The sequence below is a fragment of the Dermacentor silvarum genome, chromosome 2 (genome assembly GCF_013339745.2).
Source record: "Dermacentor silvarum isolate Dsil-2018 chromosome 2, BIME_Dsil_1.4, whole genome shotgun sequence".
NCBI lineage: Eukaryota > Metazoa > Arthropoda > Arachnida > Ixodida > Ixodidae > Dermacentor > Dermacentor silvarum.
In genome coordinates this window covers 156,975,008-156,999,516 of record NC_051155.1, presented here as the reverse complement: position 1 = coordinate 156,999,516, position 24,509 = coordinate 156,975,008, and the positions used below count along the sequence as shown (strand labels likewise).

At 46.2% G+C, this 24,509-nt stretch overlaps 1 protein-coding gene across 1 annotated transcript; it reads left to right on the top strand.

Annotated features, from left to right (window-relative positions):
- Positions 1 to 2,665: 2,665 nt before the first annotated feature.
- Positions 2,666 to 24,236, top strand: LOC119441146 (uncharacterized). Its single transcript, XM_049662945.1, has 3 exons — positions 2,666 to 3,013; positions 23,019 to 23,150; positions 23,345 to 24,236. The coding sequence occupies exons 1-3, from the start codon at positions 2,666 to 2,668 to the stop codon at positions 24,071 to 24,073; spliced, it is 1,209 nt and encodes a 402-aa protein (XP_049518902.1). The 3' UTR covers positions 24,074 to 24,236.
- Positions 24,237 to 24,509: the final 273 nt, after the last annotated feature.

The following is a 24,509-nucleotide window of genomic DNA, read 5'->3' as shown; positions in this document are numbered from 1 at the left end:
ACCAGGTTGCGTGCAATAAACTGGGCTGTATGAATAGGAACAAACCGCAAAGGGGCACAACGCAACGCACAATACAGAGATCGCGATACTACTTTTTGCCTTGCTGACACAGCAGGATTATTTTTTTTTTCAATACAACGAAGTCATCAAGCACTGCAATCCCATCAAACGGTTCAGGCAGCGCCCTATACAGTTACTTTTACTGCGCAACTTTTTTTATGAATCTTCACGTACTGAGCATTTTGGCTGTTGAGAACCACGCGCACAGACCAGGGGTACACGTGGTTACAATAAACCAGTCGCACTGAGCAACCGTAACCGACGGGCGTGCAGTCACTTCGTTCTTTACATTGCGGTTTTTTAATTCTGCATGTCCAACATGCAAACGCGTTTTCCACAAGCTGTGGAGGCCAACGACCATAATTTCATCATAAGCAATTTCTGTGGTATGAACTGGTAGAGACCGGATGCCATACGGACCAAGTGATAGCTCTGTTTTTATAGGCATCTGTAGAACGTTCCAATCAAAGAGTGTATATCAGCATTCTAGGACAACATGCTCAATGGTCCTAGGTATTTTGTAGAGTAGACAGCTTGTCGTCCAGAGTAAGACAAGATCTCTTTCTCTCAGCTATGTGTTTACTGACAGTGTGCTCGTATGTAACTCGAAGAAGAATGTTTTTATGCTTGGCTTAACTCGGGCATTTTCTAGCCCCTCTAAAAACTTTTGTTTTTCGTATCCTCCGCGCTATTTCAATGGATGTATGAACTCTGGCATGAGTGTATCAACACGGTGGTTCCAATTTTTTTTTTAGAGACACTGCACAAGTTTTCATACAAAATCTGAGAGTGAACATCTTGATCGAGAGCACCACTTCGTGCATGTTTCCTCTCAGAGCACCGCACATGTCTTACTGGTTGATACAAAATATCCTGGAAGTAGTCTGCGCAGTCACATTTCGTTAACTGTCTGCACAAGGGCATCGTTTTGCTCAAGAATACAATTAAAACGCGATACAACTTGCCACAAAAAATGAGCGACTGCAAGCCCACCATGTTTGACGGAACGGAGCAAATTCTTTCGGTTTGTTCGCGCCCAGCTCGGGGCGCTACACGCGACACATTTCTAAGAAAGACCTTATGAGCACATATATCCATAACCTTTAGGAACACAGGTTGTACCGGTGCTATAATTATGTATTTGGATAAATAAATAAAGTTATGAATCTATATTTGTATAGCGGACACTTTTACATATGTGCGACGAAACTCAGAACATAAATATTAGTCTAACATATTGAGAGACGCTATCGTTCCTCTAATATCGCATTATTACCACCAACACGCCGCATAATAGAGCACAGGTGACGGTGGTGTATTACGTCTTGCTAACTGGTCGGTGAAACCTACTATATGCTTAGTAAAGACAGCACTTACTGTCTGAATTATCGGAAGTAGTAAACAGCTAGTAAAATGGTAGTAATATATGGTAAATTCAGGGAGAACACCAGCTACTACCTCATTTTTCTAAAACTGTGTACATACTATGGTTTCTGTTAGGAAGCACCGTTCTCCATAACTAAACAAAAAAAATTGGCGTAGCTTGCACTGTAGGCGCAATGCTAGAGGCAGCGGAGCTGATGGGCACCTAGCTAGTCCTGGCTTTTGAGCTTGGCTAAGCTCTACCAAGTTATCCGCAGCTTTTTCCGAAATTTATTGCTTATTGATCGATTATTGATTAGCTATTGATTGGCTATCTATTGGTTATCGCAAGGTATTGGCCACGTATTTGGGCTAGGCTAAGCACTACCAAGTCATCCCCAGCATTTTCTTAAATTTAATGATTATTGATTGATTATCGATTAGCTATTGATTGGCTATCGGTTGGCTATCGCAATCTATTGGCCACGTATTTGGGATAGGCTATGCACTACCAACTCATCCCTAGCATTTCAAAAACTTATTGATTATTGATCGATTATCGATTGGCTATTGATTAGCTATCAATTGGCTATCGATGACTGACTGAGCTTAAGTAGTCCCAACCATGCTTACCTTGACTTAGCCAGGCTTAGCTTCACTAGTTCACAGGGGTATGTGCCATTGGGCTTGGACCCTTTCTGCACTACCGCCAGGATTGACCCACATATTCTGTTAACGCATCACGGACTTATGGCCGGCTAAACAGCCCCGCTGCTAAAAGCATCGTTTACATAAACAGCCACCAGGGATGTGTTCTGCCTAATATTGGTTTACCATGCTACATTTTCGTTTCTTGCTTAGAAAAGGTTCATCTTCTTCTCATGCAACAACCACTCCGCGAAGTGACATTGCAAGCGGATTATGGCTGAAATGTTGACATCTGCTTCAGGTAAATAACAGTTCTCTCTGCTAGCCTTTCTCCGTGCCATTTAAGCAAAGTTGTCACAGATCACGTCTTTGTGAGCAGGCGCTTTGCCTACTTAAAGTAGGCTTTACCTACTTTAAATCAGAGATTTAAAGTAGGCCAGATTTAAAGTAGGTAAAGCCTTTAAATCAGAGATTTAAAGTAGGCCAGGAGGACGACGACGAAGTGCTTCTTTTGTGGAACACAACCTGCCCGTCTCTCTGCTTTTCTGGACTTTTCACTGGTTTTGTGGGGCCTGCCGCCCCACATCTCGCGGTGATGGCTGTGCAACCTCCCGAGGCCCCGTCCGGTTCCGGTTCATCAACCGGAATCGCTTCGAGGAAGCGCGGAAATACATCTAGCGACAGCGAGGACACTGAACTGTACTCCGCATCTGCTGACGAGTCATCGCAAGACGGCTTTGAACCTGTCTTGCACCGTAAAGCCAAGCGAAGGATCGTCAATGCATCTTCGGTGTCAAGTTCGTTCACCGTAAAAACTGCACCTCAACGATGGCCTCATACCGTCCTGTTTGTGCCAGAGCACTCGACAGACAATCTGCGCGTCCTCAACAGGCAAGCACTGTCTTTGTTTCTTGAGAACACTGTACCAAACGAGATCAAGGATGTGAGGATAAACACGCGGAAAAACATCTTAGCCGTCGACGTGATGACCACGAGTGCGCTGAGCCCTCTGCAGCGTATAACGCAGCTGGGCAACATAAGGGTTCGATCCATTGTCCCAGCGGATGGTACCATCATTGCAGGAGTCATTTATGACATTGACATTGAGATCCCTGACACAGACCTTCCAGTGCTCATAAAACCAGCAAGTGAGAGCAACGTTATTGTGCACGTTGGCCGTCTTGGCAAGACACGTTGTGTGAAATTAACGTTCAAGGGTGATTGCCTTCCTTCCTACGTGAAGGTTGGCCACTTCCGCCACCCGGTTCGACCATTTGTTCCAAAACCGCTGCAATGTTATAACTGCCAGAGGATCGGCCATGTGAAGGGCGTTTGCACGAATTCAGCCACATGTCCCCGATGCGCCGAGCCACACTCAGAACAAAACTGTAATGCGACTGTTTTGAAGTGCCCTAACTGTCAAGGCGCTCACAGTGCTTCATCCAAAGACTGCCCCAAGATTAGGAAGGAATGTTCTGTGCTCAAACAAATGGTTCGGGACAGTTCCACCCACAAGGAGGCCGCTGAAACAGTGCGACGTAGACGCCGCCGCCGCCGACGGTCCTCACGTAGGACTGCGCCAGCTTCGAAAAATGCGTTACCTCTTCAAGTAACAAAGTCACCTGCAGTTCCCAGCGCAGCAAACGCTGACACAGGACGACAGAAAACTACGAGACGTCTCTCTACAGATGAATGGCCACCGCTTCCAAGTACACGACCTATTGATAAGCAGCAGCAAGTGCCTCATCCAGTACAGCAAGCTGCTCCATCGGATGAGGTGCGACATACAGATCAGCAAGTGGTATCGCTACTGCGATCCTTAATGAATGCCATTCGCGTGTTGCTGAGCAACATGCACACAACGTCAGCCAAAAGTGCACTGCAAGTACTGGACACACTAAGTCCGGTGCTGGCAGCCCTTGAGTAAATCATGGCTCACCAGCAGCTGTCTTTTCGAGAGGAGGTCCGAAAAGCAGCAATCTTCCAGTGGAATGCCCGGGGACTACGATCGCGCATCGCCGATTTCCGACGGTTCGTGTACGCCAACAGGTTTCCCATCATCATCATCTGTGAGCCGAATTTATCGAACTCAATCAGGCTATCCGGCTATGAATCATTTATGTCATCAACTAGTGGTGAAAAAAGCAAGGTTATGGTGTTTATTCGCCGTGACCTCACTTACATTCTTCAACCTGTGCCACCTCATGACGATAACCAATACGTATGCTTAACAGTAAAGAAGAAAAGACTTACCGTCACTGTTGTTGGTGCGTACCTATCACCATCAAGTAGATTTGACTCCAAAAGATTACGAGATATCCTGTCAGCAACGCCTGATCCATGGATTATCATCGGGGACTTCAACGCACATCATACAATCTGGGGAAGTACGAAAATCAACGCGAAAGGCAGAGCCTTGGTATCATTCGCCTCCGACAGCGAGCTCTGGGTTTTAAATGACGGCAGTCCTACTTTTTTACGCGGCTGCACATACAGCAGCTGTCTTGACTTGGCCTTCGTATCACGAAGGCCAAGTCAAGTCAAACCATCCTGCACGTATCACGTACAGGATGGTTTACGGACATTAAACGCACGGGAGTGACCATATTCCCACATATGTCAAGATCAGAGGACTGTCGTCGTCGAAATCAAGTGATACCATCCGAAGAGTGGACTGGCCCAAATTCCAGGCTGTTATTGAAGACCAATGTCAAGGTAATTTATTACATAATTTGGAAGAAATAATCAAAACCACAGTGCAAGACAGTACACGTACTCTAATGCGCTCTTCGAAATTCACTGAATTTGACGTAGAATTAGAGCGACTTCGAGCTATACGGCGACGTGCCGAACGTAGATACCGACGCACGAAGTCAATGGACGATCTACGGACCGCTAGGCGCCTACAAAAGAAGATCCAGCGCCGGTTAGATAAGCTAGAGTCACAACGCTGGACTGCTTTCTGTGAATCGTTGGACCCTCGCAAGCCCCTATCGCACTTATGGAGGACGGTGCGAGGGCTCCGGACACCACCCGTACAACAGTCTCCATTCAAGGCTCTGGCCCTCTTCCAACAACGACCAGATATTGATGTCGCAGAAGACTTCTGTGCCAGATTATCCGGGCAGCACACAGCTTCCAACAACTTATCACGTTTCATCAGCTTCCCGCCACCACGTGACCCCCGCATGGATCTTCCATTTTCAATCCATGAACTCAAGGAAGTGAGCTGGCACACTTCCCACAAGGTGGAAGACTAGTCGCATAGTTCCGCTACTGACGGCTGGAAAGTCGCCGTTGGAGCTTCTCGTATCGCCTGATTGCATTGGCGGAGCTGCGTGGGAAAAGTGATGGAGCGGATGATACTCGGACGCTTGGAGTGGTACTTGGATACCACAACTCTACCAGATGCCATCGCAGGATTGCGACGCGGCCGCTCGTCGATTGATAATGTCGTCGACCTGGTTACCTATGTTCAGCACCAAAAGGGTGTACCGTCTGTGCGCTTCTTTGTTCCTCGACGTCAAAGGTGCGTACGACAACGTTACACATGAATCCATCCTCGCCGCTCTCGAAGAGCCTCGGTGGTCGGATGTTCCGATGGATTCATAGCTATCTCTCTATGCGATCTTTCTTTGTGAGCACCGAGGACGGCCGCACTTCTTTGCATTACACCTACTGTGGCGTCCCCCAAGGTGGCGTACTGAGCCCTACGTTGTTTAACCTTACGCTGATTGGTCTCCTTCATCACCTTCCAAACACAGTTAAATTATCAATGTACGCGGACGACATATGCGTTTGGGCGTCCGGAGTGACACGCCTACAGCTGCGTGCCAGGCTCCAAAAAGCTGCCACTCAGACTGCACACTATCTCCGAAATCAAGGCCTGGAGATTTCATCTGACAAATGTGCACTTGTGGCATTTACGCGTAAGCCTATGACGCATTACAGTGTGTTAATCAATGGTCAGATGATACCATTTGTACGGTCATATAAATTCCTGGGTGTCATAATTGACAGAGACGTTTCATGGAGCCCCCATGTATTGTACATGAAAAAACGGTTGACAGGCGTCTGTCACCTTTTGAAATTCTTCGCTTGAAAGACCTGGGGAATGTCAAGCGCTATGCTTCGATTATATAGAGTACTTTTTCTCGGCTTCTTGCGGTACAGCTTGCCAGCATTGACTAACGCAAGTACAACAGGCCTACGTACTATACAAAGTGTGCAGGCCCAGGCGCTCCGGATTTGTCTAGGTCTTCCTCGAAGTGCGTCAACGGCGGCAACTATTGCAATCGCCAGAGACCACCTCATAAAGACCCACATCGCAGTTGAAGCAATAAGAATGCACGTAAGGCACCTTGCACGGACTCCTTGCCACCATCTAGCCTCTCTACCTGCGGAGAGACCACACGCCTCGTTCTGCCGAATGGTATCCGCACATCGTGAGGCTATACCATCTTGCTTCACACCTGCCGCGAGACCTTCCACTCCTCCTTGGTGCCTCATTCAGCCAACGATCATCCTGACAGTACCTGGCGTCCGGAAAAAAGCAGATATGTCATCGCCGGCTCTTAATCAGCTTACCTTACTCCTATTATATGAAAAGTACCGGAATTACACCCACATATACACCGACGGTTCCGTCTTGCAGAACAGCTCTACCGCCGCTGCCGTTATTCCAGAAAAAGCCACCACTATCAAGATGAAAACATCTCACATGACAACGTCGACGGCAGCAGAACTGGCAGCGCTTCGAGTCGCATTACATTTTATTAATGATGAACCAGCACACAAATGGTCCGTTTTCTGCGACTCGAAGACGGCACTGCAGAGTTTACTGTCAGCCTTACGGCGCGGTCCACAGGAACATCTGGTTTTCGAAATCACAGAGGCCATACACCACCTGACTGAAAAAGGACACGAAATAATCTTTCAGTGGCTGCCAAGTCACTGTGGAATTATTGGCAATGAACGTGCCGATCAAGCTGCTCGTTCAGCTCATGAACAAGACAACCGCCTATCGATCCCGCTGTCTAGGACAGATGCTGCAAGGATGCTCCGCCTGCTTGCACGCCAATGCACTTCATCAGACTGGAATAAACCACATTTTATGCACGCCCGATTATGCACCTTGGATCCAACCTTAAGCCTTAGACTTCCAACAAGACTTCCCCGAAGAGATGCGACCCTTCTGTGTAGGCTATGGTTGGGCGTCGCGTTCGCCAATGCCTACGCGTTCCGCATAGGGATGGCCGACAGTGCAGCATGTGACAATTGTAGAGATGCGGAAAGCGATTCGTCATGTTCTTTGTCAGTGCCCACAATGCAGTGCGCAGAGACAATCGCTCTCCGTCGTGCTGAACCAGTTGGATGACCAGCCGTTATCGGAAGAAACAATTCTGCAACATCGACGCGACTCAACATCGCATCAGAAGGCCGTGCAAGCGCTCCTGCGGTTCCTGAAGTCCACTGGCCTGTGTGAACGTCTGTGACTGGAACGCCTCCTTTGTTACCAATGCCTGTGTTTTTTTCTGTTTTTTTTCGCTCGCTCTCTCTCTCTCGTTGCACTCTCTCCAACCCTTTATCCCCCACCCCAGTGTAGGGTAGCAAACCGCAAACTGACTTCTGGTTAACCTCCCTGCCTTTCCTCTCTCGCTTGCTCTCTCTCTAAAGTAGGCCAGCTACGTCTTGCAACACAGACCTCTGGTCTGTGCCATCTCCGGGGACAGCGGTAGTAGTCACCGGAGATGGCAGCAACGGCAACAAAAAGAGGGGCGCATTGATGACGTAGCATAAGATGACATTCAGAGAAGGGAAGAAAAGAAGAATAAAGTATGGAAATTCAATAAAAATTATTTAGAAAATTAATAAACATGCACTTATGTAAATAGAGGAAAGGTAAATATATGGATGCACAGTCTGCCGCATTTTTATCTATATCGCGCGAGAACACTATAATATAGTCCTACGTCATCCTGAAGGAAACATCGCATTAAACGATTCTTGCACAGGAGAGTGCTTAGTGCACTTGAGAGTACTTCTGCCGGTCTCGCTGACTATCGCCGCTTAAAGGCGCTGAAATGGCGCGTGATGGACGCTCGCGCGATATAGCTAAATATGTGGGAGGCTGTACATATGCTACTATATGAAATATTGTCTGGTGTAAAAAAAGGTATATGGTGCATGTGCTCTAATGAGTGGTACAACAAAGCAAGCTATCGCTTACAAAAAAAAATGCAGCATATCCAATGAGTTGCAATCTAGATACAGCGAAGCTTTCTGTGAGGGAATAAAGAGTCGAAACACGAGTTTGTGCTTATTGAATATCTGCACAAAGTGAGACGGAAGGCTTTATTCGGGCATAATGGAGTGACTTATGCAGTGCCACTGCCGGATGCGCAAAGACGCGCGATGACGTGCTTTCTGCCTTTTTTTTTTTGTCTTTCCCCCGCACAGCAGCCCCGCCGTTGCCGCGGATACGTGAAGGTGAGCGCCATCTGATGGTAGTAGAAGGAACCCAGCAGAGCATGTGGTGTCGCACGGCATGTGGTACCACACGGTATCAGAAGTGATAGGAAAAGACAACATTGCAGTCTGCGTCAGCACACTGAATTCGCTCTGAAACCTAAATATCGAGGAATATATAAATTACATTATGAATACGCCACGCAAATAGATCACAACAACTTTGACTGTTGACGCCTGCACGTGATCGACCCAGACGGGAAATGCCGTATCTCCCTGAAGGTTACGTGGAGCCAAGCGTCATTGCTACGCAGGATTTGGCTGGGCGTTGCTTTCACAAGCCACTACGCATACCTCATCGGCTGGTCGCATAGCCCTGATTGTGAACGCTGTTAGACGCCTGAAACGCTCCAACACATATTATGAGATAGCCTAGAATATATGCTAGAAAGACGAACGCTGGGCAGTTTCCTAACCAAAGTTGACAGGCACCCATTGTCGTAGGGCGCTATTCTCGGCCCATACCCTGATACTACAACAGCAAGGAAGACAACGAAAGTGCCGTTAAGGTTCTTGCATCACACAAGACATAACGAGTGCATTTAGGGCTTTAATATAGGGCCGCTCTTCAATGTACCTAACCACTCACCCTTCTCTTGACTTCATCATCATCCGTGAAAATACTTCCACTCATTTTCCCTCTGCCCCAGTACAGAGTAGCAGGCTAAAACGGACCTGCTCAGGTCGACCTCTTTGCCTTTCCCTTAAATAAAATATGTCTATTTCTCTTTGTCTGTTTATCTTAGCCAGTGATACATAATTATTGCTTCTCACGTCATGCTTAACAGGCTCAAATTTGGAGGTCAGTTAGGAGGGTCCCAAATCAACAACCATTTTTCAGGTATTCTGTCGGGGACTGTTGGCTAAGACAATTGTTGGGTGGCATACAAAGTAGTGCCTCGGAGTTCATCGGGCTCGGCTTCAGTATCCACGACCCTGCCATTAATCCCGCCTGCTACTAATCTAAGATGTCTCAGCCCATAATCGCTGGCTCTCCCGGGGGGTCTGCGAAGATGGCGTCAGGACCACTGCCCCAATGCCCTTCAATGAGCAGTGTTTCACCTCCGAAGGATGTGAGGACTACCGTATGCAGATTCGCTGCACTTGATGTATCAGTTGCTTAGGTTGGCATACATATGCGGAGGTTTTCCTTTTTTTTTCGTCAGGAGTACGCTGTCCTCCTGAAATGTTCATCTAGTACTATCGTCTGCATCGAGCTACAAAATTGTGCAACAGTATATAACCACGCGGATGTATTCTGTGTAGGTTTTCCAGTACATAAATGAATGAGGCAATGTTGGAGATTATAGTAAAACGTCTTGGTGTAGTCCGTAATAGTTATTAGATCGCCGTATACACTGAACATGTATGTTCTCCCCAAGCATCAGAAAATACACGGTGTGGACACACTTGAACGTCAACATACACTAGAGGAGATAAGTTCAAGAGGGGGGGGGGGGGGGGAGGTATGCGTCAGAAAAGCACAGGTACCCTCAGCGAATCAGCACTTCAGCAGCGGATGAAATGGGCGCATTCACTAGGTGGACCCTTACAGAATAGCTCCCCTGCTCTCCAGGAGTAAACAGTGATACGACATACGCTGACGCTCATCATCAAATGTTATGTTGTTAAGTCACTCATACGACAGCATTATTTGTTCCTTTCATTGCCTGTATTCAATTTTACATTACCAGCAGAAATATACAACTTCCATGTTGAAGCTAACATAAATTTCACATAGAGTAAGATCTATATCACGCATCTTCTTGAGTAAAGAACTTGTGAAACGACTCAGCGGAAACTTTGTTAAATCACTGACTCGCTGCTGAAAAAGTCGCCACATTGCAGCAGGGCTGTTCTCCTGGTTTAAAATTCTTAGTAGAATTCCAACCTAAACATTCTCGAAAGTGAACCCAATTTCACATAAGCACTTCGCTGAAGACGTTATGCTCAAGGCCTCAGCTTTTAGTCAGAAGACGTGAAACGAGCACAATAAAAACTTGCGTTTTCATTGCCCTCTTATGGCAAGCGCAATGCGCCTCCAAGAAAGCAAACGCATCGCAATCACTCCCCGAGTGCCGTCATTTCGCATATGACCCTGGACTTGAAGGCATGCAAAACCACGATACTATATATCCAGGCCATTCGGTCCCTCGCATCGCACTTTTAAAAGCAGCCGACCGGGAGGCGCCCCATTTTGTTTCACTTTTTTTTCTCAACTTCAAGCACTGTCGCATGTATTAAAGTACCGCGCATGAAGAGCTACTACATGAAAAACCTCTTTCGCTCCTGACGTCGCCTAATTGGGCCACCTCTATGCGAATAATGTTGGCCTGATATATTATTGCATTTGTTTTGCCTAATAAAAAAGGGGGTGGAGGGGGTAGCAGGAAAGAGCAAGCTCATTGTGTGATCGCTCATTGTGGGTGTGAACGTTTTTGGTGTGGAACTTCTAGGCACAAAGAAGAGCACCCTCAACAACAGAATACGCATAATGTTACTGAAATGTACATACGCATCAATCAGAAAAGTGACCTGATGGTTCTAAATAAATGGATGTTTCCAATTTCGCGTGGTTTGCAAGGTACATTCAAATAGCCTCTCGATACAGTGCACATGATACTACTTAACGAGCTTCTTCAGGCTACATAGGCACGATGTATCGTAAGCACTGAATCAATATTCAAATATGGAGTGGAGGTAACACCATTTTTTCCCTGCTTTTGCACAACTTACGCATACGCCTTGAGCGTGAGTTGTCAAGGGCTTCGTGGATGAAGATGCCTTACGTTAAAGCGTTTGGAAAAACATTGAAAATGTCTCCATTTACACGAGTCCAACTTGGATTAAGCAAGTCGCTCGGCGAATATCAAGAACATGTCCTGTTATTCGCGGCAACGATGTGAATAAATCAACCAGCATGAAAAGTCGGTGCTAGATTGCAATAATCCGGCACACTGATGGGTAAATGAAATCCCTAAGGCAGGTACGTGAGAACTGTTTCTATAAACACGTTGAGCAAATGAGCAAATTCAAATGCAGCCTAGACACCATTAAGCACGTGCCGAAGTAGCAGTGCATGCCTGTTTTGTCAACTGCTTGAATTTCATAAAGCTTAAGGGGATTCATCAAAGCTGATGGAGGCGCGATATTAACGTGTCCAGTGTGCAAATGCTTGAACCACACATTCCGTCGTTCATACATACGGACAAAAAAAACCACTTCTCACTTGACATTTGCTACATGTTTCACCATCTCACTGAACCAGTCATGTTTTCTTGCTGATGTAACATTTACGCGCAGACTGCACTGCTGAAAGGAATAAAATGCAGATCTTTCGTACTAAGCGTGAAATGCTTTACAGCTGACGAGCTATAGAAAGATAACAATGCACATTATTCAAAGAAAGAAGAAGGACGTCGCCACAGTTGGTTTAGATGTGTTCTAATCACTACTTCACTGTCGTCCTGGTTTCTATTCGATCGTGTTACGCCGCTTTCCTTCTAAGGAGCTGTAGCAGTTCTCACTGTCATTTCATGCCACAATCAAATGGTTGTGCAGTTTGATAAACCCTATCCCCCATTCCAAATTACTGCCGAATTCTGTCGTATAATAATTATCGTTACTTTCTGTTGCGGTTCCAATATCAGCTATATTTAGTGACAGGCGTACACTGAACGACTTTCATTCGATTAGCATCGATTTCGCCATAAAGCCAATTTTCAGATTATAATTATCATACAGCTATAAGCAGCTGCTATGTAGCTAAAAATATTAACACGCGAGGTTGGGCAGACCATCCTCAAATAAACCGAGCTATATATCATTAGGATCCATTGTACTTTCCTGCATTCCGAGCGTGGTCGAAAGGAGTGCTATGACGGAAAGCATAAAGTATTATTTATTTCAACCTCGATGCTTCAATTTCTCAACATTGACGGTGCGCACACAAATACTTGTATCATTGGCAGTTGTACGCGTACATATAGTTATATTGACCGCTTATTCCATCGCAGTGAGTGTGCAGGTAGCAGTGAACACGTTCTTGATGCAGAGCGAACGTTGTCAAAACTCTTGGATGTGCGTCAGCATGACGTCGAAGCGGCGATTCACTGGGTCACTTCAAGCACTGCCATCATTGTGATCCCTAGTAAACTTCTTTCTTTTTTTTCATTGCTCTGCGATTAGAAATTGGCGTATCATAGATGCTTTTCTTTTCATTCTGTGTAACCTTTGAAGCGACAATAATTAATCTCAACCTTACTAGTTCAAGAGTTGTCTTGATAGACGAGGTGCACACAGCATGATCTTTGCAAACTACGCTACAGCTCTGACGCAATAGCACAGGTGTTTTCCCAGGAGATTCTAAGCATTTGACCTAACTTCGTAAGTTGTTCGCCGATCACCCTACTAAAAAGCTACGAAGTGAGTTCTTCATCAACAAAAGGAGAATGACACCTACCAGAAGGGTGTCGTTAAACAAGCATTAGATGCTCCAGCTTTCATGTGGCGGCCTTGTTCACCAACATAAACTGAGAAACTTAAGGTAATTTGACAACATAATTGGTGAGCGAAAATCGCATGTCACCGCGTGCTAGCGCAGCTCAGTGTTTCAATCGATACTCGACGGCAAGCTACAATGGGGGCCTGAACGTCGTTCTCCAAGGATTAGAAGATCAGTAAAAAAAAAAGGGAAAGTCGGAATGTGAAAGGCACTAACGAATAAAGCTGGCGAGCCCTCGCGACTGCGCACGTTTGCGCCCAAAAACGAAGTGGGGAAAGAGAGAATACGTGAGGACATCTGACGTGCTCAAGGTGGAAGGATGGCTGTAGTGGGTGTGAATTACTGAGTCCAGCAGTAAAGCATCGGAAAGACGGCATAAATAAGAAAAAAAGGGGGGCTCCACTTAGACGCACTCTACATCAATTAAAACACGGGGAACGAACGTCGAGCGGGAATCTCGACCGCTTCGTGGTACCGCGCAAGCGACGTCCTTGAACCATAAATAAAGAAGCGCGCACTCGGCGGGAGAGCCAGACTGCGGCACGAAACTGGGTCCCAGATAGCCTACGTGCTGAGAGATCGAAATTCCCTCTTCTCGCGGTCTTCGTTCGACAAGAACATTGCAAGAGATACGCGTAGGCGCCTGCAGTGTCGTCCTGGCGAGAGTCGCTATAGCGATCGGCGGCGGTTCGGTGAAGCGTATCGGAGAAATTAACGTGGCACGATCTTGGCCTTCGGAAACGGGATGTGCACTGTCCGAAGAGCACGTCACGGCTTTCCTCTGGCATTGCAGCTCACCGGACGCCGGCCCCTGCGGGTAAAATGAACGACTGTGCGCACTTCTGCGGTCACTCCCTGTTCATGGGCGTTCTGGTATGCGACCGCTCGGTTCCAGCTGGGTCGACCCCGCCTTGAAAAAAATTTTTTCAACGGTTGTCTTTGTCTTTGTCTTTCAACGAATGCTCGCTTCTGGCGAGCATTCATAGTTCTTCCACTAGATTCCCACCCACTTTTCTCTTTAAGCTTCATTGATTAAAACGCAGTGCATTTGTTCCAATGTGATGGCGGCATGACTGAAAACGACGCTGATATACGTAAAATTCTACTGCGGCAGTAGCCGCATCTAGTTTGGTTACTGTTGAAGCATGAAGTGTAGTAATGGCAATTTTCGTTGGAGGATCTCGTGGATCATTTGTAGAGGTGTGCGAATATTGGAAACCTTCGAATAACGAATAGAATAGTGGGCTATTTGATGCGGTCTTCGAATCGAATAGTCACAATTTGTAAATGCGAATATTTTTCGAATACGTCTCGAATATTTCATAACGTCATCTGCGCCCAAATAAACGTAATATGGGAGCAAGGTTGTGGTAAATTTTGAGCCCCACAGGCATAGTATAGACATAAAACGTTATAACTTGCGAAGTGGAACAGGCTACAACGCTTAGTTAGCCACGTTTACATACTTTACAAGCTATACTTTACAGGCCAGATGTACTTTACAGGCTCGACAGCGATCGTTGGCACTCTCTGAAAAGTCCTGTGCAACCGAAGAAACTACTTGTTTGCTTCTAATGCTCTATTTGTGCTTTTAAAAAGCAAAGCTTTGTAAAGTAGTATGTAATGACGGAGTCGTGCTAACATTAAGTTAAGAATACTATGATGTGAAACATCGTTTTATATTGATTGTAATAACGACAGGTTCATTATTCGAAAACTATATGAAAACTATGCCATATTCGATTCAATTCGGTTCGCTTGAGGCACTATCCGATTCGTATTCAATTCTGTCTCAAAATCACTGTTTTCACACAACTGTAGTCATTTCTACAGCTTGCATGTACGTAATATCGCGCTCAGTATGAGCTACACCGCGGGAGCGCGTGGCCGCGCGAGCGTAAGGTTGTACAGTGGCGCCGATAGGGACAAGTTTCCGAGTTATTAGGGAAGGTTTTGGCTGTTCCTGCGAGTGCACATCGCCTCCACTTGCTTGCTTTCAGCCTCACTTCGCTTCACCCTGTGGTGATACCAGCTTCGAAAATGATAACTGCCGCCGTGGCTTGACGCCCAAACTTCGTGCTCGACAAAACGAGCTTCACAAGACAGGTGATATCTAGCCTGGCTCTCCAAATAAAGGAAGGCGAGGGTGAAAGCAAGCAAGTGGAGGCGATGCGCACTCGCAGGAACAGCCAAACCCTCCCCTGATAACTCGAAAACACGCCCCGATCAGCGCCACTGTACAACCTTACAGTGCGCTTGGCCACGCGCTCCCGCGGTGTAGCTCATACTGAGCGCGATAGTACATGCGTGTACGCGGTAAAGGTGCTCTATTTGGCACGTTGCCCTGTCCACCCAGGGACACAAGAAGTGCCCTTGTGGTCGCGGCTTGGAATCTAGGTGCTACTTCGCTCCGTCACCCTTCACTAATATTTTAATTTTATCGAAAAACACACTAATAAAGGGTCCTTGCATTTTTTTTCTCATTGTCGTGTATGCCACAACTATCGGAGGAACTACATTTTAGACGTCAAGCGCTGGCACAGGAAACATCACCGGAATTATTCGCGTAATCACAACTTTTATACCTATGCCCATAGGCTACAATCCCGTTACGCACGCGGTGCCTATTGTCTGATCATATCTTTCTCAAAGATGGCTTGTTTGAACAGCTCGTGCAGTTTGCCCTTACGATGTCTTTGGCACCACTTGTGCCTAATATTAGCATTTGTAGCGCCTGAAGAAAGTCGTTTGCGGGAGTCCATATTACCTAACTTGAAATCATGTCCCATACACTGCGGTACCTTGGAAATGAGTTTCTATAACGAAATAGTGTACGTAATCTGCTCCAATTTATTTTATCAGTATTTGTTGTTCATCAGATATAGCCTTCCTAAACTGTACTGTCTCATGCGTTTAACTGTCGCATTTGTTTCGCGTTTTTTTAATTAATTTATTTATTTAATTATTTTTTGCTGTGTTTGTGCAGGGTGCGAGGCTTCTTGTTATTATCGATGTTCAGATGAATTGAGAAGACCTCCTCGGCGGGGCCTACTTAAAGATCTCCATATTTCCACCAAATAGAAATTTGGTGTAAAGTAATTCTCCCTCTGGACACTGGGAAAGATATTGTAAAATGGAAGTACAACGTTTTCGAGGACTTGCTGAAGGTATTGCTTGCAAACGTTTTATTTGATTCACAGGCATTTAGCTTCGCACACACATTTGCCATAGTGTTCCCCCTATTTCGTTAAATTTTTTGTAGGTGGCATTTGTAGTTATGCCAGGGCTGCAGGCTAAATTTTGTGCCACTCGTAAAACACACTTCGCCCTGGAGCCCTTCCATACGTACTTTATTGCAAAGGCCACTCTAAGCCACATGCTTTGAGCTTTGCCCACACATTACCCCTAACATGCTCCTTATTTTTGACAAATATAAAAAAGGTACCTTGTACATTATCTAGTTCACCGAGGACACAGGGGATGCCAACTGTGCACCCCGTACAGCGCTTAAGAATAGCGAGAAAAACAAGGTTTCAGTAATTATTTGCAGCGGTTGTAATTCGGGCAGAAACGTCAAAGCTTTCCCATACGTTAAACAAAACATGCCCCCATTTTCTTAAAATTTGAACTGTGTTTTTTGTAGTTGTTTTAAGATACTGCGAAACATTGAGGATAACAGCTGCGTGACACTCTAGAAAGTTTCAGTATGTAATTTTTCAGGAAGGCTCTTTTCCCCTACAATAATTAAGGCATTTATCATTCATCACTGACAACATGTTTCCTACTTCAGCAAAATATAAACAACGTGCCTCTCATAGTTCACCAAGGAGACCGGTAAAACCAACCACATGCTTCGTTTAACGCATGTACATTTCGAGAAAGTGAGTAGTCGGTAATTGTTTTATAAGCAATTATTTGATGTACATACTTCCACGTGTTGTTACACATCCCACATAGCAGTGCTTCCATTGTCCACAAATGTTAAATAGCTTCCGTTTTTTCGTCCTCCAATGTAAGGGGAGAAAACCTCTAAGTTTCATATACCCCTTTGAACATGCAGAAAACAAGGACTTTGCAATTGTATTTAATTTCTAATTACCACACACGATTCAAAACTAGGCAGAATATTGCGTCCAAGGTTCCCCGCCTTTTTTCAAATATAAGATTTGTATGCGATTTAGTTTTTTCATAAAACAGTCAAAAGTTGCATGTAATGTTTTTGAACGCTTCTGGAAGCCCTAACAGTTTCACTGTAAAAAATATAATGAGAAATAAGTGCCACACTCCAGTCACTCTTTCAATTTTTTAAACTCTGTTTTTCTGAACATCATTTATAAGCCCCACTTCCTCGAAGGACGCCAACATCGCACATTGGGAAGCAGTATGTTCAAAACATGCCCTGTTCACAAACCATCCCCATAGTGGTCTTTACCGAATTCGCATTTATTCCTTGATCATTTTAAAGGCAATGACTTTCTTAGCAAGTTTTTTATTTTACTTTACTGTATCTCATTTGCGTGTTCCTAGCGTTTTTCGTGGGCCAATGCCGTCGATAGTAGTCTTAAAAATGTGGGCTGATTCTGAAGGTACTGCTGTGTAAAGTCGTTTCCGCGGATATGTGCAGTCTAAAACTGTGAGCCATCCCCGTGGGTATGTGCAGCGAAAAAATGTGAGCCAATCCCGAAGGTAGAACAGTAAAAAAAAAAATTCTGCAGTCCGACGCTCTTTCTACTCGCCTCAAAAGAGCGGTGGCATAATAGAGTGCTATGCGCAGTGACTCCGTCGCATTCTCACTTTCGTCGCATTTTCACGCTCAGGAAAACATTGTTCTTAATCGATGTCAACTACAGGTTGAATATCCTTCAAACTTTTTTAATTTGCTCATCTTTTGATGAAACCACGAATTTAATAGACAGCCCTTGCTATTCTCTCATGCACAAGTCATTGATGATGATGATGATGTTAGTTGCATTCCTCTTTGAAACAGGGTTGTGGTAAATAGTTTCCTAGCTTACTTCAGCTAATCAGTTTTTACAACGTGTATTGCAGTAAAGCATTTTGTCTATCTTTACGGTTCGACCCCGGCTCTATCAGGAATCGATGCAAGAGTCGCTCCTGCCTATCCGGTTCAACATTTTCTTTTATGCCACCTTATTCTAAGTCAAAGATAATGAAATCACATTCGCTGCTGGAGCGAAATACAATCTGATTGCTACGCCATTTCTGTAATGCACCAGCTTGAAATATTTGAGGAGTTGTTGTGCATTCTCTTCTATGCCTCCAGTGTTCACTGCCTTTCCCTTTTTTTTGTTTGCATCCAGTTTTTCCCTAAGTCTCGTGTCGCTTAGCAAGCGAGGAGTTCGTCTGATTAAAGTGTGCATTTTTTCTGCCATTGTGTCTCTCTCTCTCTCTTGTCTCTTTAACACCATTCTGAGGTTTTACCAACCCGTTACTTAACCCTACAAACTTGGAACAGTCTAGCTGTGTTTGAATTATTTTACGCACCTCAGCGTTACGTTTCTTCAGAGTTGTCTAATAGATCGCAATCACTGTTCTCTGTGTATATGCGTAAGTGGCACAACCGAAAAGTAAATAGAAATCAAACTGGGTGCAATAGTGCCGGCGACTCTCGAGCGCAGAACTGCGCAAAATCTGCAACTTCGCGCCTCCGGAATATTAGTGGCATGATGTGAACTTTACGCTTTCAGGCGTACAAAATTCTGCACGGATTGCACGGGGGAAGTGGCTGCTGAAGCATATCCTGAACTGCACAATATCATTCGTAAAACTGAGCAAACTTATGCAAACCAATTTCACCAACCTTGAAAGCGATACGATACTTCCTGAAATGGCACGGAAACGTTCGCATCTGAGGACATGTGTCCATGAGTATCTGCGAAGCCCATGATCCCATGGAGAAACACCCAATCTGCTGTACGCAGTAACTCGCGCTCAAAAAAAAAAAAAAAAAAAAAACCGCGTACACTGCACGGTGACCTTTCAGGTCAAACCGAAAGTGCATCGTGGATGTTCTTTTTTTTTGTGTGTGTGTGTGAGTTGCGCTGAAAGCTGCGAGTGCTTTCGCCCCGGCAGAAATGCAGATTTCTGGGCGACGCGAGACGAACTTCAACCACCCATTTCACGCTCTTGCCTGTCTTTCCTCGTGCATCGCGCGTTCCCGCTTCGTTCTCGAACACATGCACGAGCGAACGCGCCGGGAAATGGTGGCTAATTCATGCGCACATGTCGGTAGGAGCCTGTGGTGTCGTGAAATAGAAAGTAGGGCGACGGTCCCACTGCACACCGCACCCCCTGTATATAAGCGCGCGAATTCCTGTTGACAGCAAACTTTTTCTCGCCATTCCGAAAGACGCGCTTGGGATCCACAGGATATACCCGTAGGGTGGACGCCTGCTGCTTCGCCGATACCGAAGACAATCTTTGTCGCCGTGGTGCTGACACACGCAAGGGAACGAACAATCATGGTGTTTCAGGTGAGATTGTGCGCGAATACCGGGAGCGCCTGAGAAAGTTCGATTTCCTCCGCTCTTTGTGCATCCGCGACATATCGCAATGCTGTAAAAGCTACTGTCCTATAAATACGCGACGTCGACGAAGAATTTCACAATAAGGAAAGAAACCACCTGCGTGGGAACGATACCAAGTGCACAACGTTCTTCGTGAAGCCACCGCTTCCTCATTTCCGCAAATGGGCACGAAATGACTCTCCGCAGAGATGCCGCTTGTGCGATCGAAGTGCGTCGGTTCCTCGACGTCTGCTTTCTTTGAATACGTTCCAACAAGGCACAATACGGCTATTTGTATTCTCGAAGGAACCCCGTCAATTTATGTCAGAAGCTTTCCCACTGCGTCTGAACCTTCCCAGTTATTGTAATGAATATTTCGCGAAGCCTTTCAACTGTGACAATACTTTCGCGCACAACTGCACATCTAACACTCTATGTTCGAGCGTTTTCAAACCTCTGTGCGTATGTACCGACACTTACATTCATCCAGCTCTATTTTACAGCTCTTGCTTCTCTTTTCGTCTATGTACCTCTGGTATTTTTCCATGATTCAAAGTAACAATAACCGATACCAGGTTACACGGCTGGACACAATGCTTGAGATTTCGTACCCGGACGTGGAGACTATGTTCCCGGAATGCAAAGGTGCTTCAATGATGAAATTTTTTGCACGATAAGTTTCCCAAGGAGGCCGCGCCTTTCTAAGCCCCTTTTATCTCTCCTGTACATGGTATACCGTGCTGCACTGGTTAAATGTTTGGTGTGTCAAGCCAGCAAATTAATCGGTTTAGTTTTATTACGTGGGCGCTAGGGAAAGATGCAGGCATACACTGCACTGCATGCACCCTTCCATGAGTTTAGCCAGCAGTGCTAAAATGTAACGTGTGCGATCTTCAGAGAATTTAGGGATGCTTGGCGTCTTCGGTAGTCCTTTTGGCTTGAAGAATCTGAACAGCAAGTATCAAACACATCAGTGACGAAAGCGTTATTACGCCTCTCCTTCTGGTCAGTGGTTAATACTCAACTTATACCCTCCACATATATTTATGAATCAGAAATGTAGGTAGGTCTGCCTTCTGTAGAACCAGACATCTACCGCACGATTTGCTATAATCAGAGAGAATATGAAGGAACGCAATCTTTCGTGTTGGGATATGAAGGCTTTCAGTTTAAGTCGACGGGTATACCATCACGTCCATGCCATTACGTCCGTGATTAGATCGGCTGCCGTAATTGTCGTGAAAACAATAAGAGAGAGGGAGAGAAACTATGAATAGAAAGGCGGCGAAATTAGGAAGAGGTAATTCTGGCTTTGTACCCTGCACGAGTGGAATGGAAAAGTGGTTATATAGAGAAAGAGGGGAAAGGAGCACAAGAGAAGTGAACCGAGTACGCAATGCAACGGTCACAGGTAGTTTTTTTTTTCCAAATTCTATTATGTAGGCCCGCATGCTCAGGAATTTGAACAGCAAAGATATAGCCATCTGCGCAGAGCAGAGTTATTCACGTATACGTCAGTTACGTCCTTTGGTCATTCACGTCAGTCTTGTGAAAACCCCTACATGAATTTGATCGCGAAGAGCAAAACGTGGCTGATGCTTACAAGGCAGCTCGCACCCTTATGCGTTTCGTAGGAACCCAAGCCACTATACACAGAAAGCAAACAATTTCTTAGCAGAGGCAACCACGCAAGAAAAAAAATTACCCAGCTCAAAACATTTTTTTAACTACTGGCACCATAGTTTCTCAATAGCAAACGTCACCAGTATAACGAATAGAAACAACGTTATTGGGGCCCAAAGCTAAGCGTCATGAGCACTGCGCCACAGCGAGGCACTGTATCTCTCGGCATGCTGATGCATAAGTGGAGTACATGCGCGGAGTTGCAATGACGTGCAGCGGCGTCGAAGCCTATAGGGCCAACAGAACTCGTTTCATGCGAGAATGCGTGGGCAGGAGCACCAGTACGGAGAGACGCCTTCACATGTCGTTACATCGAAGCTTAGGTATCGTCCTTCGACGCGAATTGCGAGATAAGGGCCTCACCTGAGGCCTCGCACTTACGTATATATTTCGCGACGCGTCCAGGTGCGCGTGGATACCACAGTCAAGGAAAGTCCATTTATGTTGGCCATTGACTGGCCTTAGCCGGAAAATTGCGTGAATTCCTTGATTCTCGCGCTGCATGTAGGTCATAATTAAAGATAATGACGATGCTGCTCCATATGCAGTGCCAACCGATATTTAAGTCATTGGGGGAAGTGGATGGCAGCTGTGTAAGTTCTTAATTTGCAGAGACTGTTTCCAGCATTTCGTTTCACCGTCTTTATGACTTCTCTCTCGCCGGCGGTTCAGGGACTCGCGAGTTGCGGTACTACATCAAGCGGGAACTCACCACGAAATGCTTGTAAATTAGGTGCTGAGGCTTGGTATGTATTTTCAAATCTCTGAACCAAAACTATGTCTACAGCCGAGGACGAAAACAACAACACGTTCGGAGTTTTTACCTTTGTCCTTATTCTCGGCTTCTTGATTTATCGACGCCAAATTGCCTTATCACATCGATGGTGCCGTCCAATAGTTCCCGTGAATGCTAATATTGTCTGTCCCATAATGAGCAAGCGACACGATGCGTTTTTCAGCCTTAGCATGCCGCGCATAAGGGCACGAGGCGATAACCTAAAGATACTGAGAAAAAGCGTCTAGACATCTAACCTTCGGCATAAAAGTACGCAATGTGAAGTCGATACAAAACGCGAGTAATTGTGTCCGCCTAACTGTATTAACCACTGTGTCTTTAGCCCTTGTTTTAAAATCTTCAATGTGTTAATAAAAAAAACATTTCATCCTACGCTTTATACCAGAATGTAGGCATAACCTCAGAGAACAACGCCAATTGGAAATTCAGAATATACTTACATTAGTAGACATTGCTGAAGCACGGAGCTAATGCAATGAATGTATCTTTCATAAGTGAAACTGCGGAGAAATCCCTTAGAATATTGTCTTTGCATAAAAAAATACACTTAGTTTAAGGAGATTTGTTCCTTTTTTCCTTTTTCTGTTTTTTCTTTTATTTTGTAACAACTCTATTTTACCATATTTATCTGAAGATCGTACTGTCAAGCATTTGTAACGTTGGCCCCAAATAAAAAAAGTATTCTCCCCCATTAAAAAAAATTATTTCAAACCCCTCTGCGGCTCTAGAAAGGTTTGCGGAGTAACACAAACGTAAGAAACTGCCTGCATCGTTGGGTTTTACTAATGCATTGTACCTAAACTTCCGTTATTTCTTCCTCAGCACTTGCCAATTCACTGCGAGCAGCCAAGATGCATGTTAGCACAAATGACACTGGTTGGCTACATCCAGAGTATATTTCCGGTTTTAGGTGCTGTTGATTGCCGCTGCCGCCACCACCGCCCTTGCCGGTTATGCCCGGCCGGCGGCGCTGGCCGCTCCAGCTGTAGCAGCTCCCGTTCTCGCCGCGGCTCCAGCCCCAGCGGCGGCTGTTCTTGTCCAGGTAAGCTTCGCCATGGGGGGAATCTTGAGCCTTCTCCTTTATTTATTTGCTCCAGAGTCACTACCTTCTTCCATATCTTATGCAATGTCCAATAGCTACCGAAGTGTGAAATACCAGTGCTCTTTTATTGCACGCTACCTAATACGAAAAGCACCCAGCCTCATCTTGCGTGTTTCTCGTTTTTACCTATCAAGCCAGCACACCCGTACAGCTTCGGCTACGACTCGAAGGACGAGTTCGGCACCCATCAGTACCGCAACGAAGTGAGCGACTCGGCCAACCAAAAGCGTGGCAACTACGGCTACAAGGACGCCGGCGGAGTATTCAGACAAGTCGACTACGTGGCCGACGGCGCGGGTTTCCGGGCCAACGTGTACACCAACGAGCCGGGTACGGCGCCGTCGGCGCCCGCCGCCGCCGCCTACACCGCTCCTGCAGCTGCGCCCGTGGCAAGGCCTGCCCTCCCTGCTGCTCCCGTTGTTGCCGCGGCTCCGCTTAGACCCGTAGCCAGACCTGCCCCCGTGGCCTTCCCGGCTCCCCCACCGGCTCCCCTGGTGTACGGACCCGCTCCTGTGGCTAAGGCTGTCCCAGCTCCGTACCCAGCGGTGTTCCACGCCCCGGCCTCCTACTTCGCACACCCGGTTCCCGCTGCTGCGCCAGTCGTCCACTCCGTCGCACCAGTCGTGCCGGCGGCTCCGGTTGTGCCGGCCCCCGCACCTGTGCTACCCGCGCCAGTTCACTATGGCCCACCGGCGCCCCTTCACTATGGCCCACCGGCGCCCCTTCACTATGGCCCACAGGCGCCCCTTCCCTATGGCGCACCGGCACCACTTCACTATGGCGTGCGGCCGCCAGTAGCCCTAACTGCTCCGGGGCCTTCACCGCTCGCGGTCGCACACGCGCCCTACGTTCACTACTATTAGGACACCCTGACGGACTCTCTGGGACGTCCTAATCATTCATTCCATCGTTCACGTCATTACCAAGCTCTTTTTTGTCAAGTGATGACGGAAAGAGGTCTGCATGCATGTAGCGTGGCGGAAAGCTATGAATGTGAAGAACTCGCTTCTCAGCTGAGAATAAATTGCGCCGCCGATGAAAAGACTCGAGGCTTTGCCCCTTTGATAACTTTATAGCTAGATGAAGACTGTATTAGATGGTGCCTTACTTTAAAGACATGCGAAGACTGAGCGAAGCGGTACAGCACCAAGAACGTTGTCACGTTGCATTTCATACGCTGCGCGTTTGTTTAAATGTATCGTGACCGGATCACCGAAATTTATCTTTCCTTCGAATAGAGAATTTTCTTTGTCCACCAATGGTGTTAAGCCGTGGCTACTCTGCAACTTTGACATACTC

What these genes read in the sequence shown, in the direction of transcription:
- LOC119441146 (XM_049662945.1), top strand. Translation starts at nt 2,666, where the DNA reads ATGGCTGTGCAACCTCCCGAGGCCCCGTCCGGTTCCGGTTCATCAACC. An exon ending in TACCAAACGAGATCAAGGAT is followed by an intron (nt 3,014 to 23,018) that starts GTGAGGATAAAC and finishes TTCCGGTTTTAG; the next exon opens with GTGCTGTTGATTGCCGCTGC. An exon ending in CGGCGGCTGTTCTTGTCCAG is followed by an intron (nt 23,151 to 23,344) that starts GTAAGCTTCGCC and finishes TTACCTATCAAG; the next exon opens with CCAGCACACCCGTACAGCTT.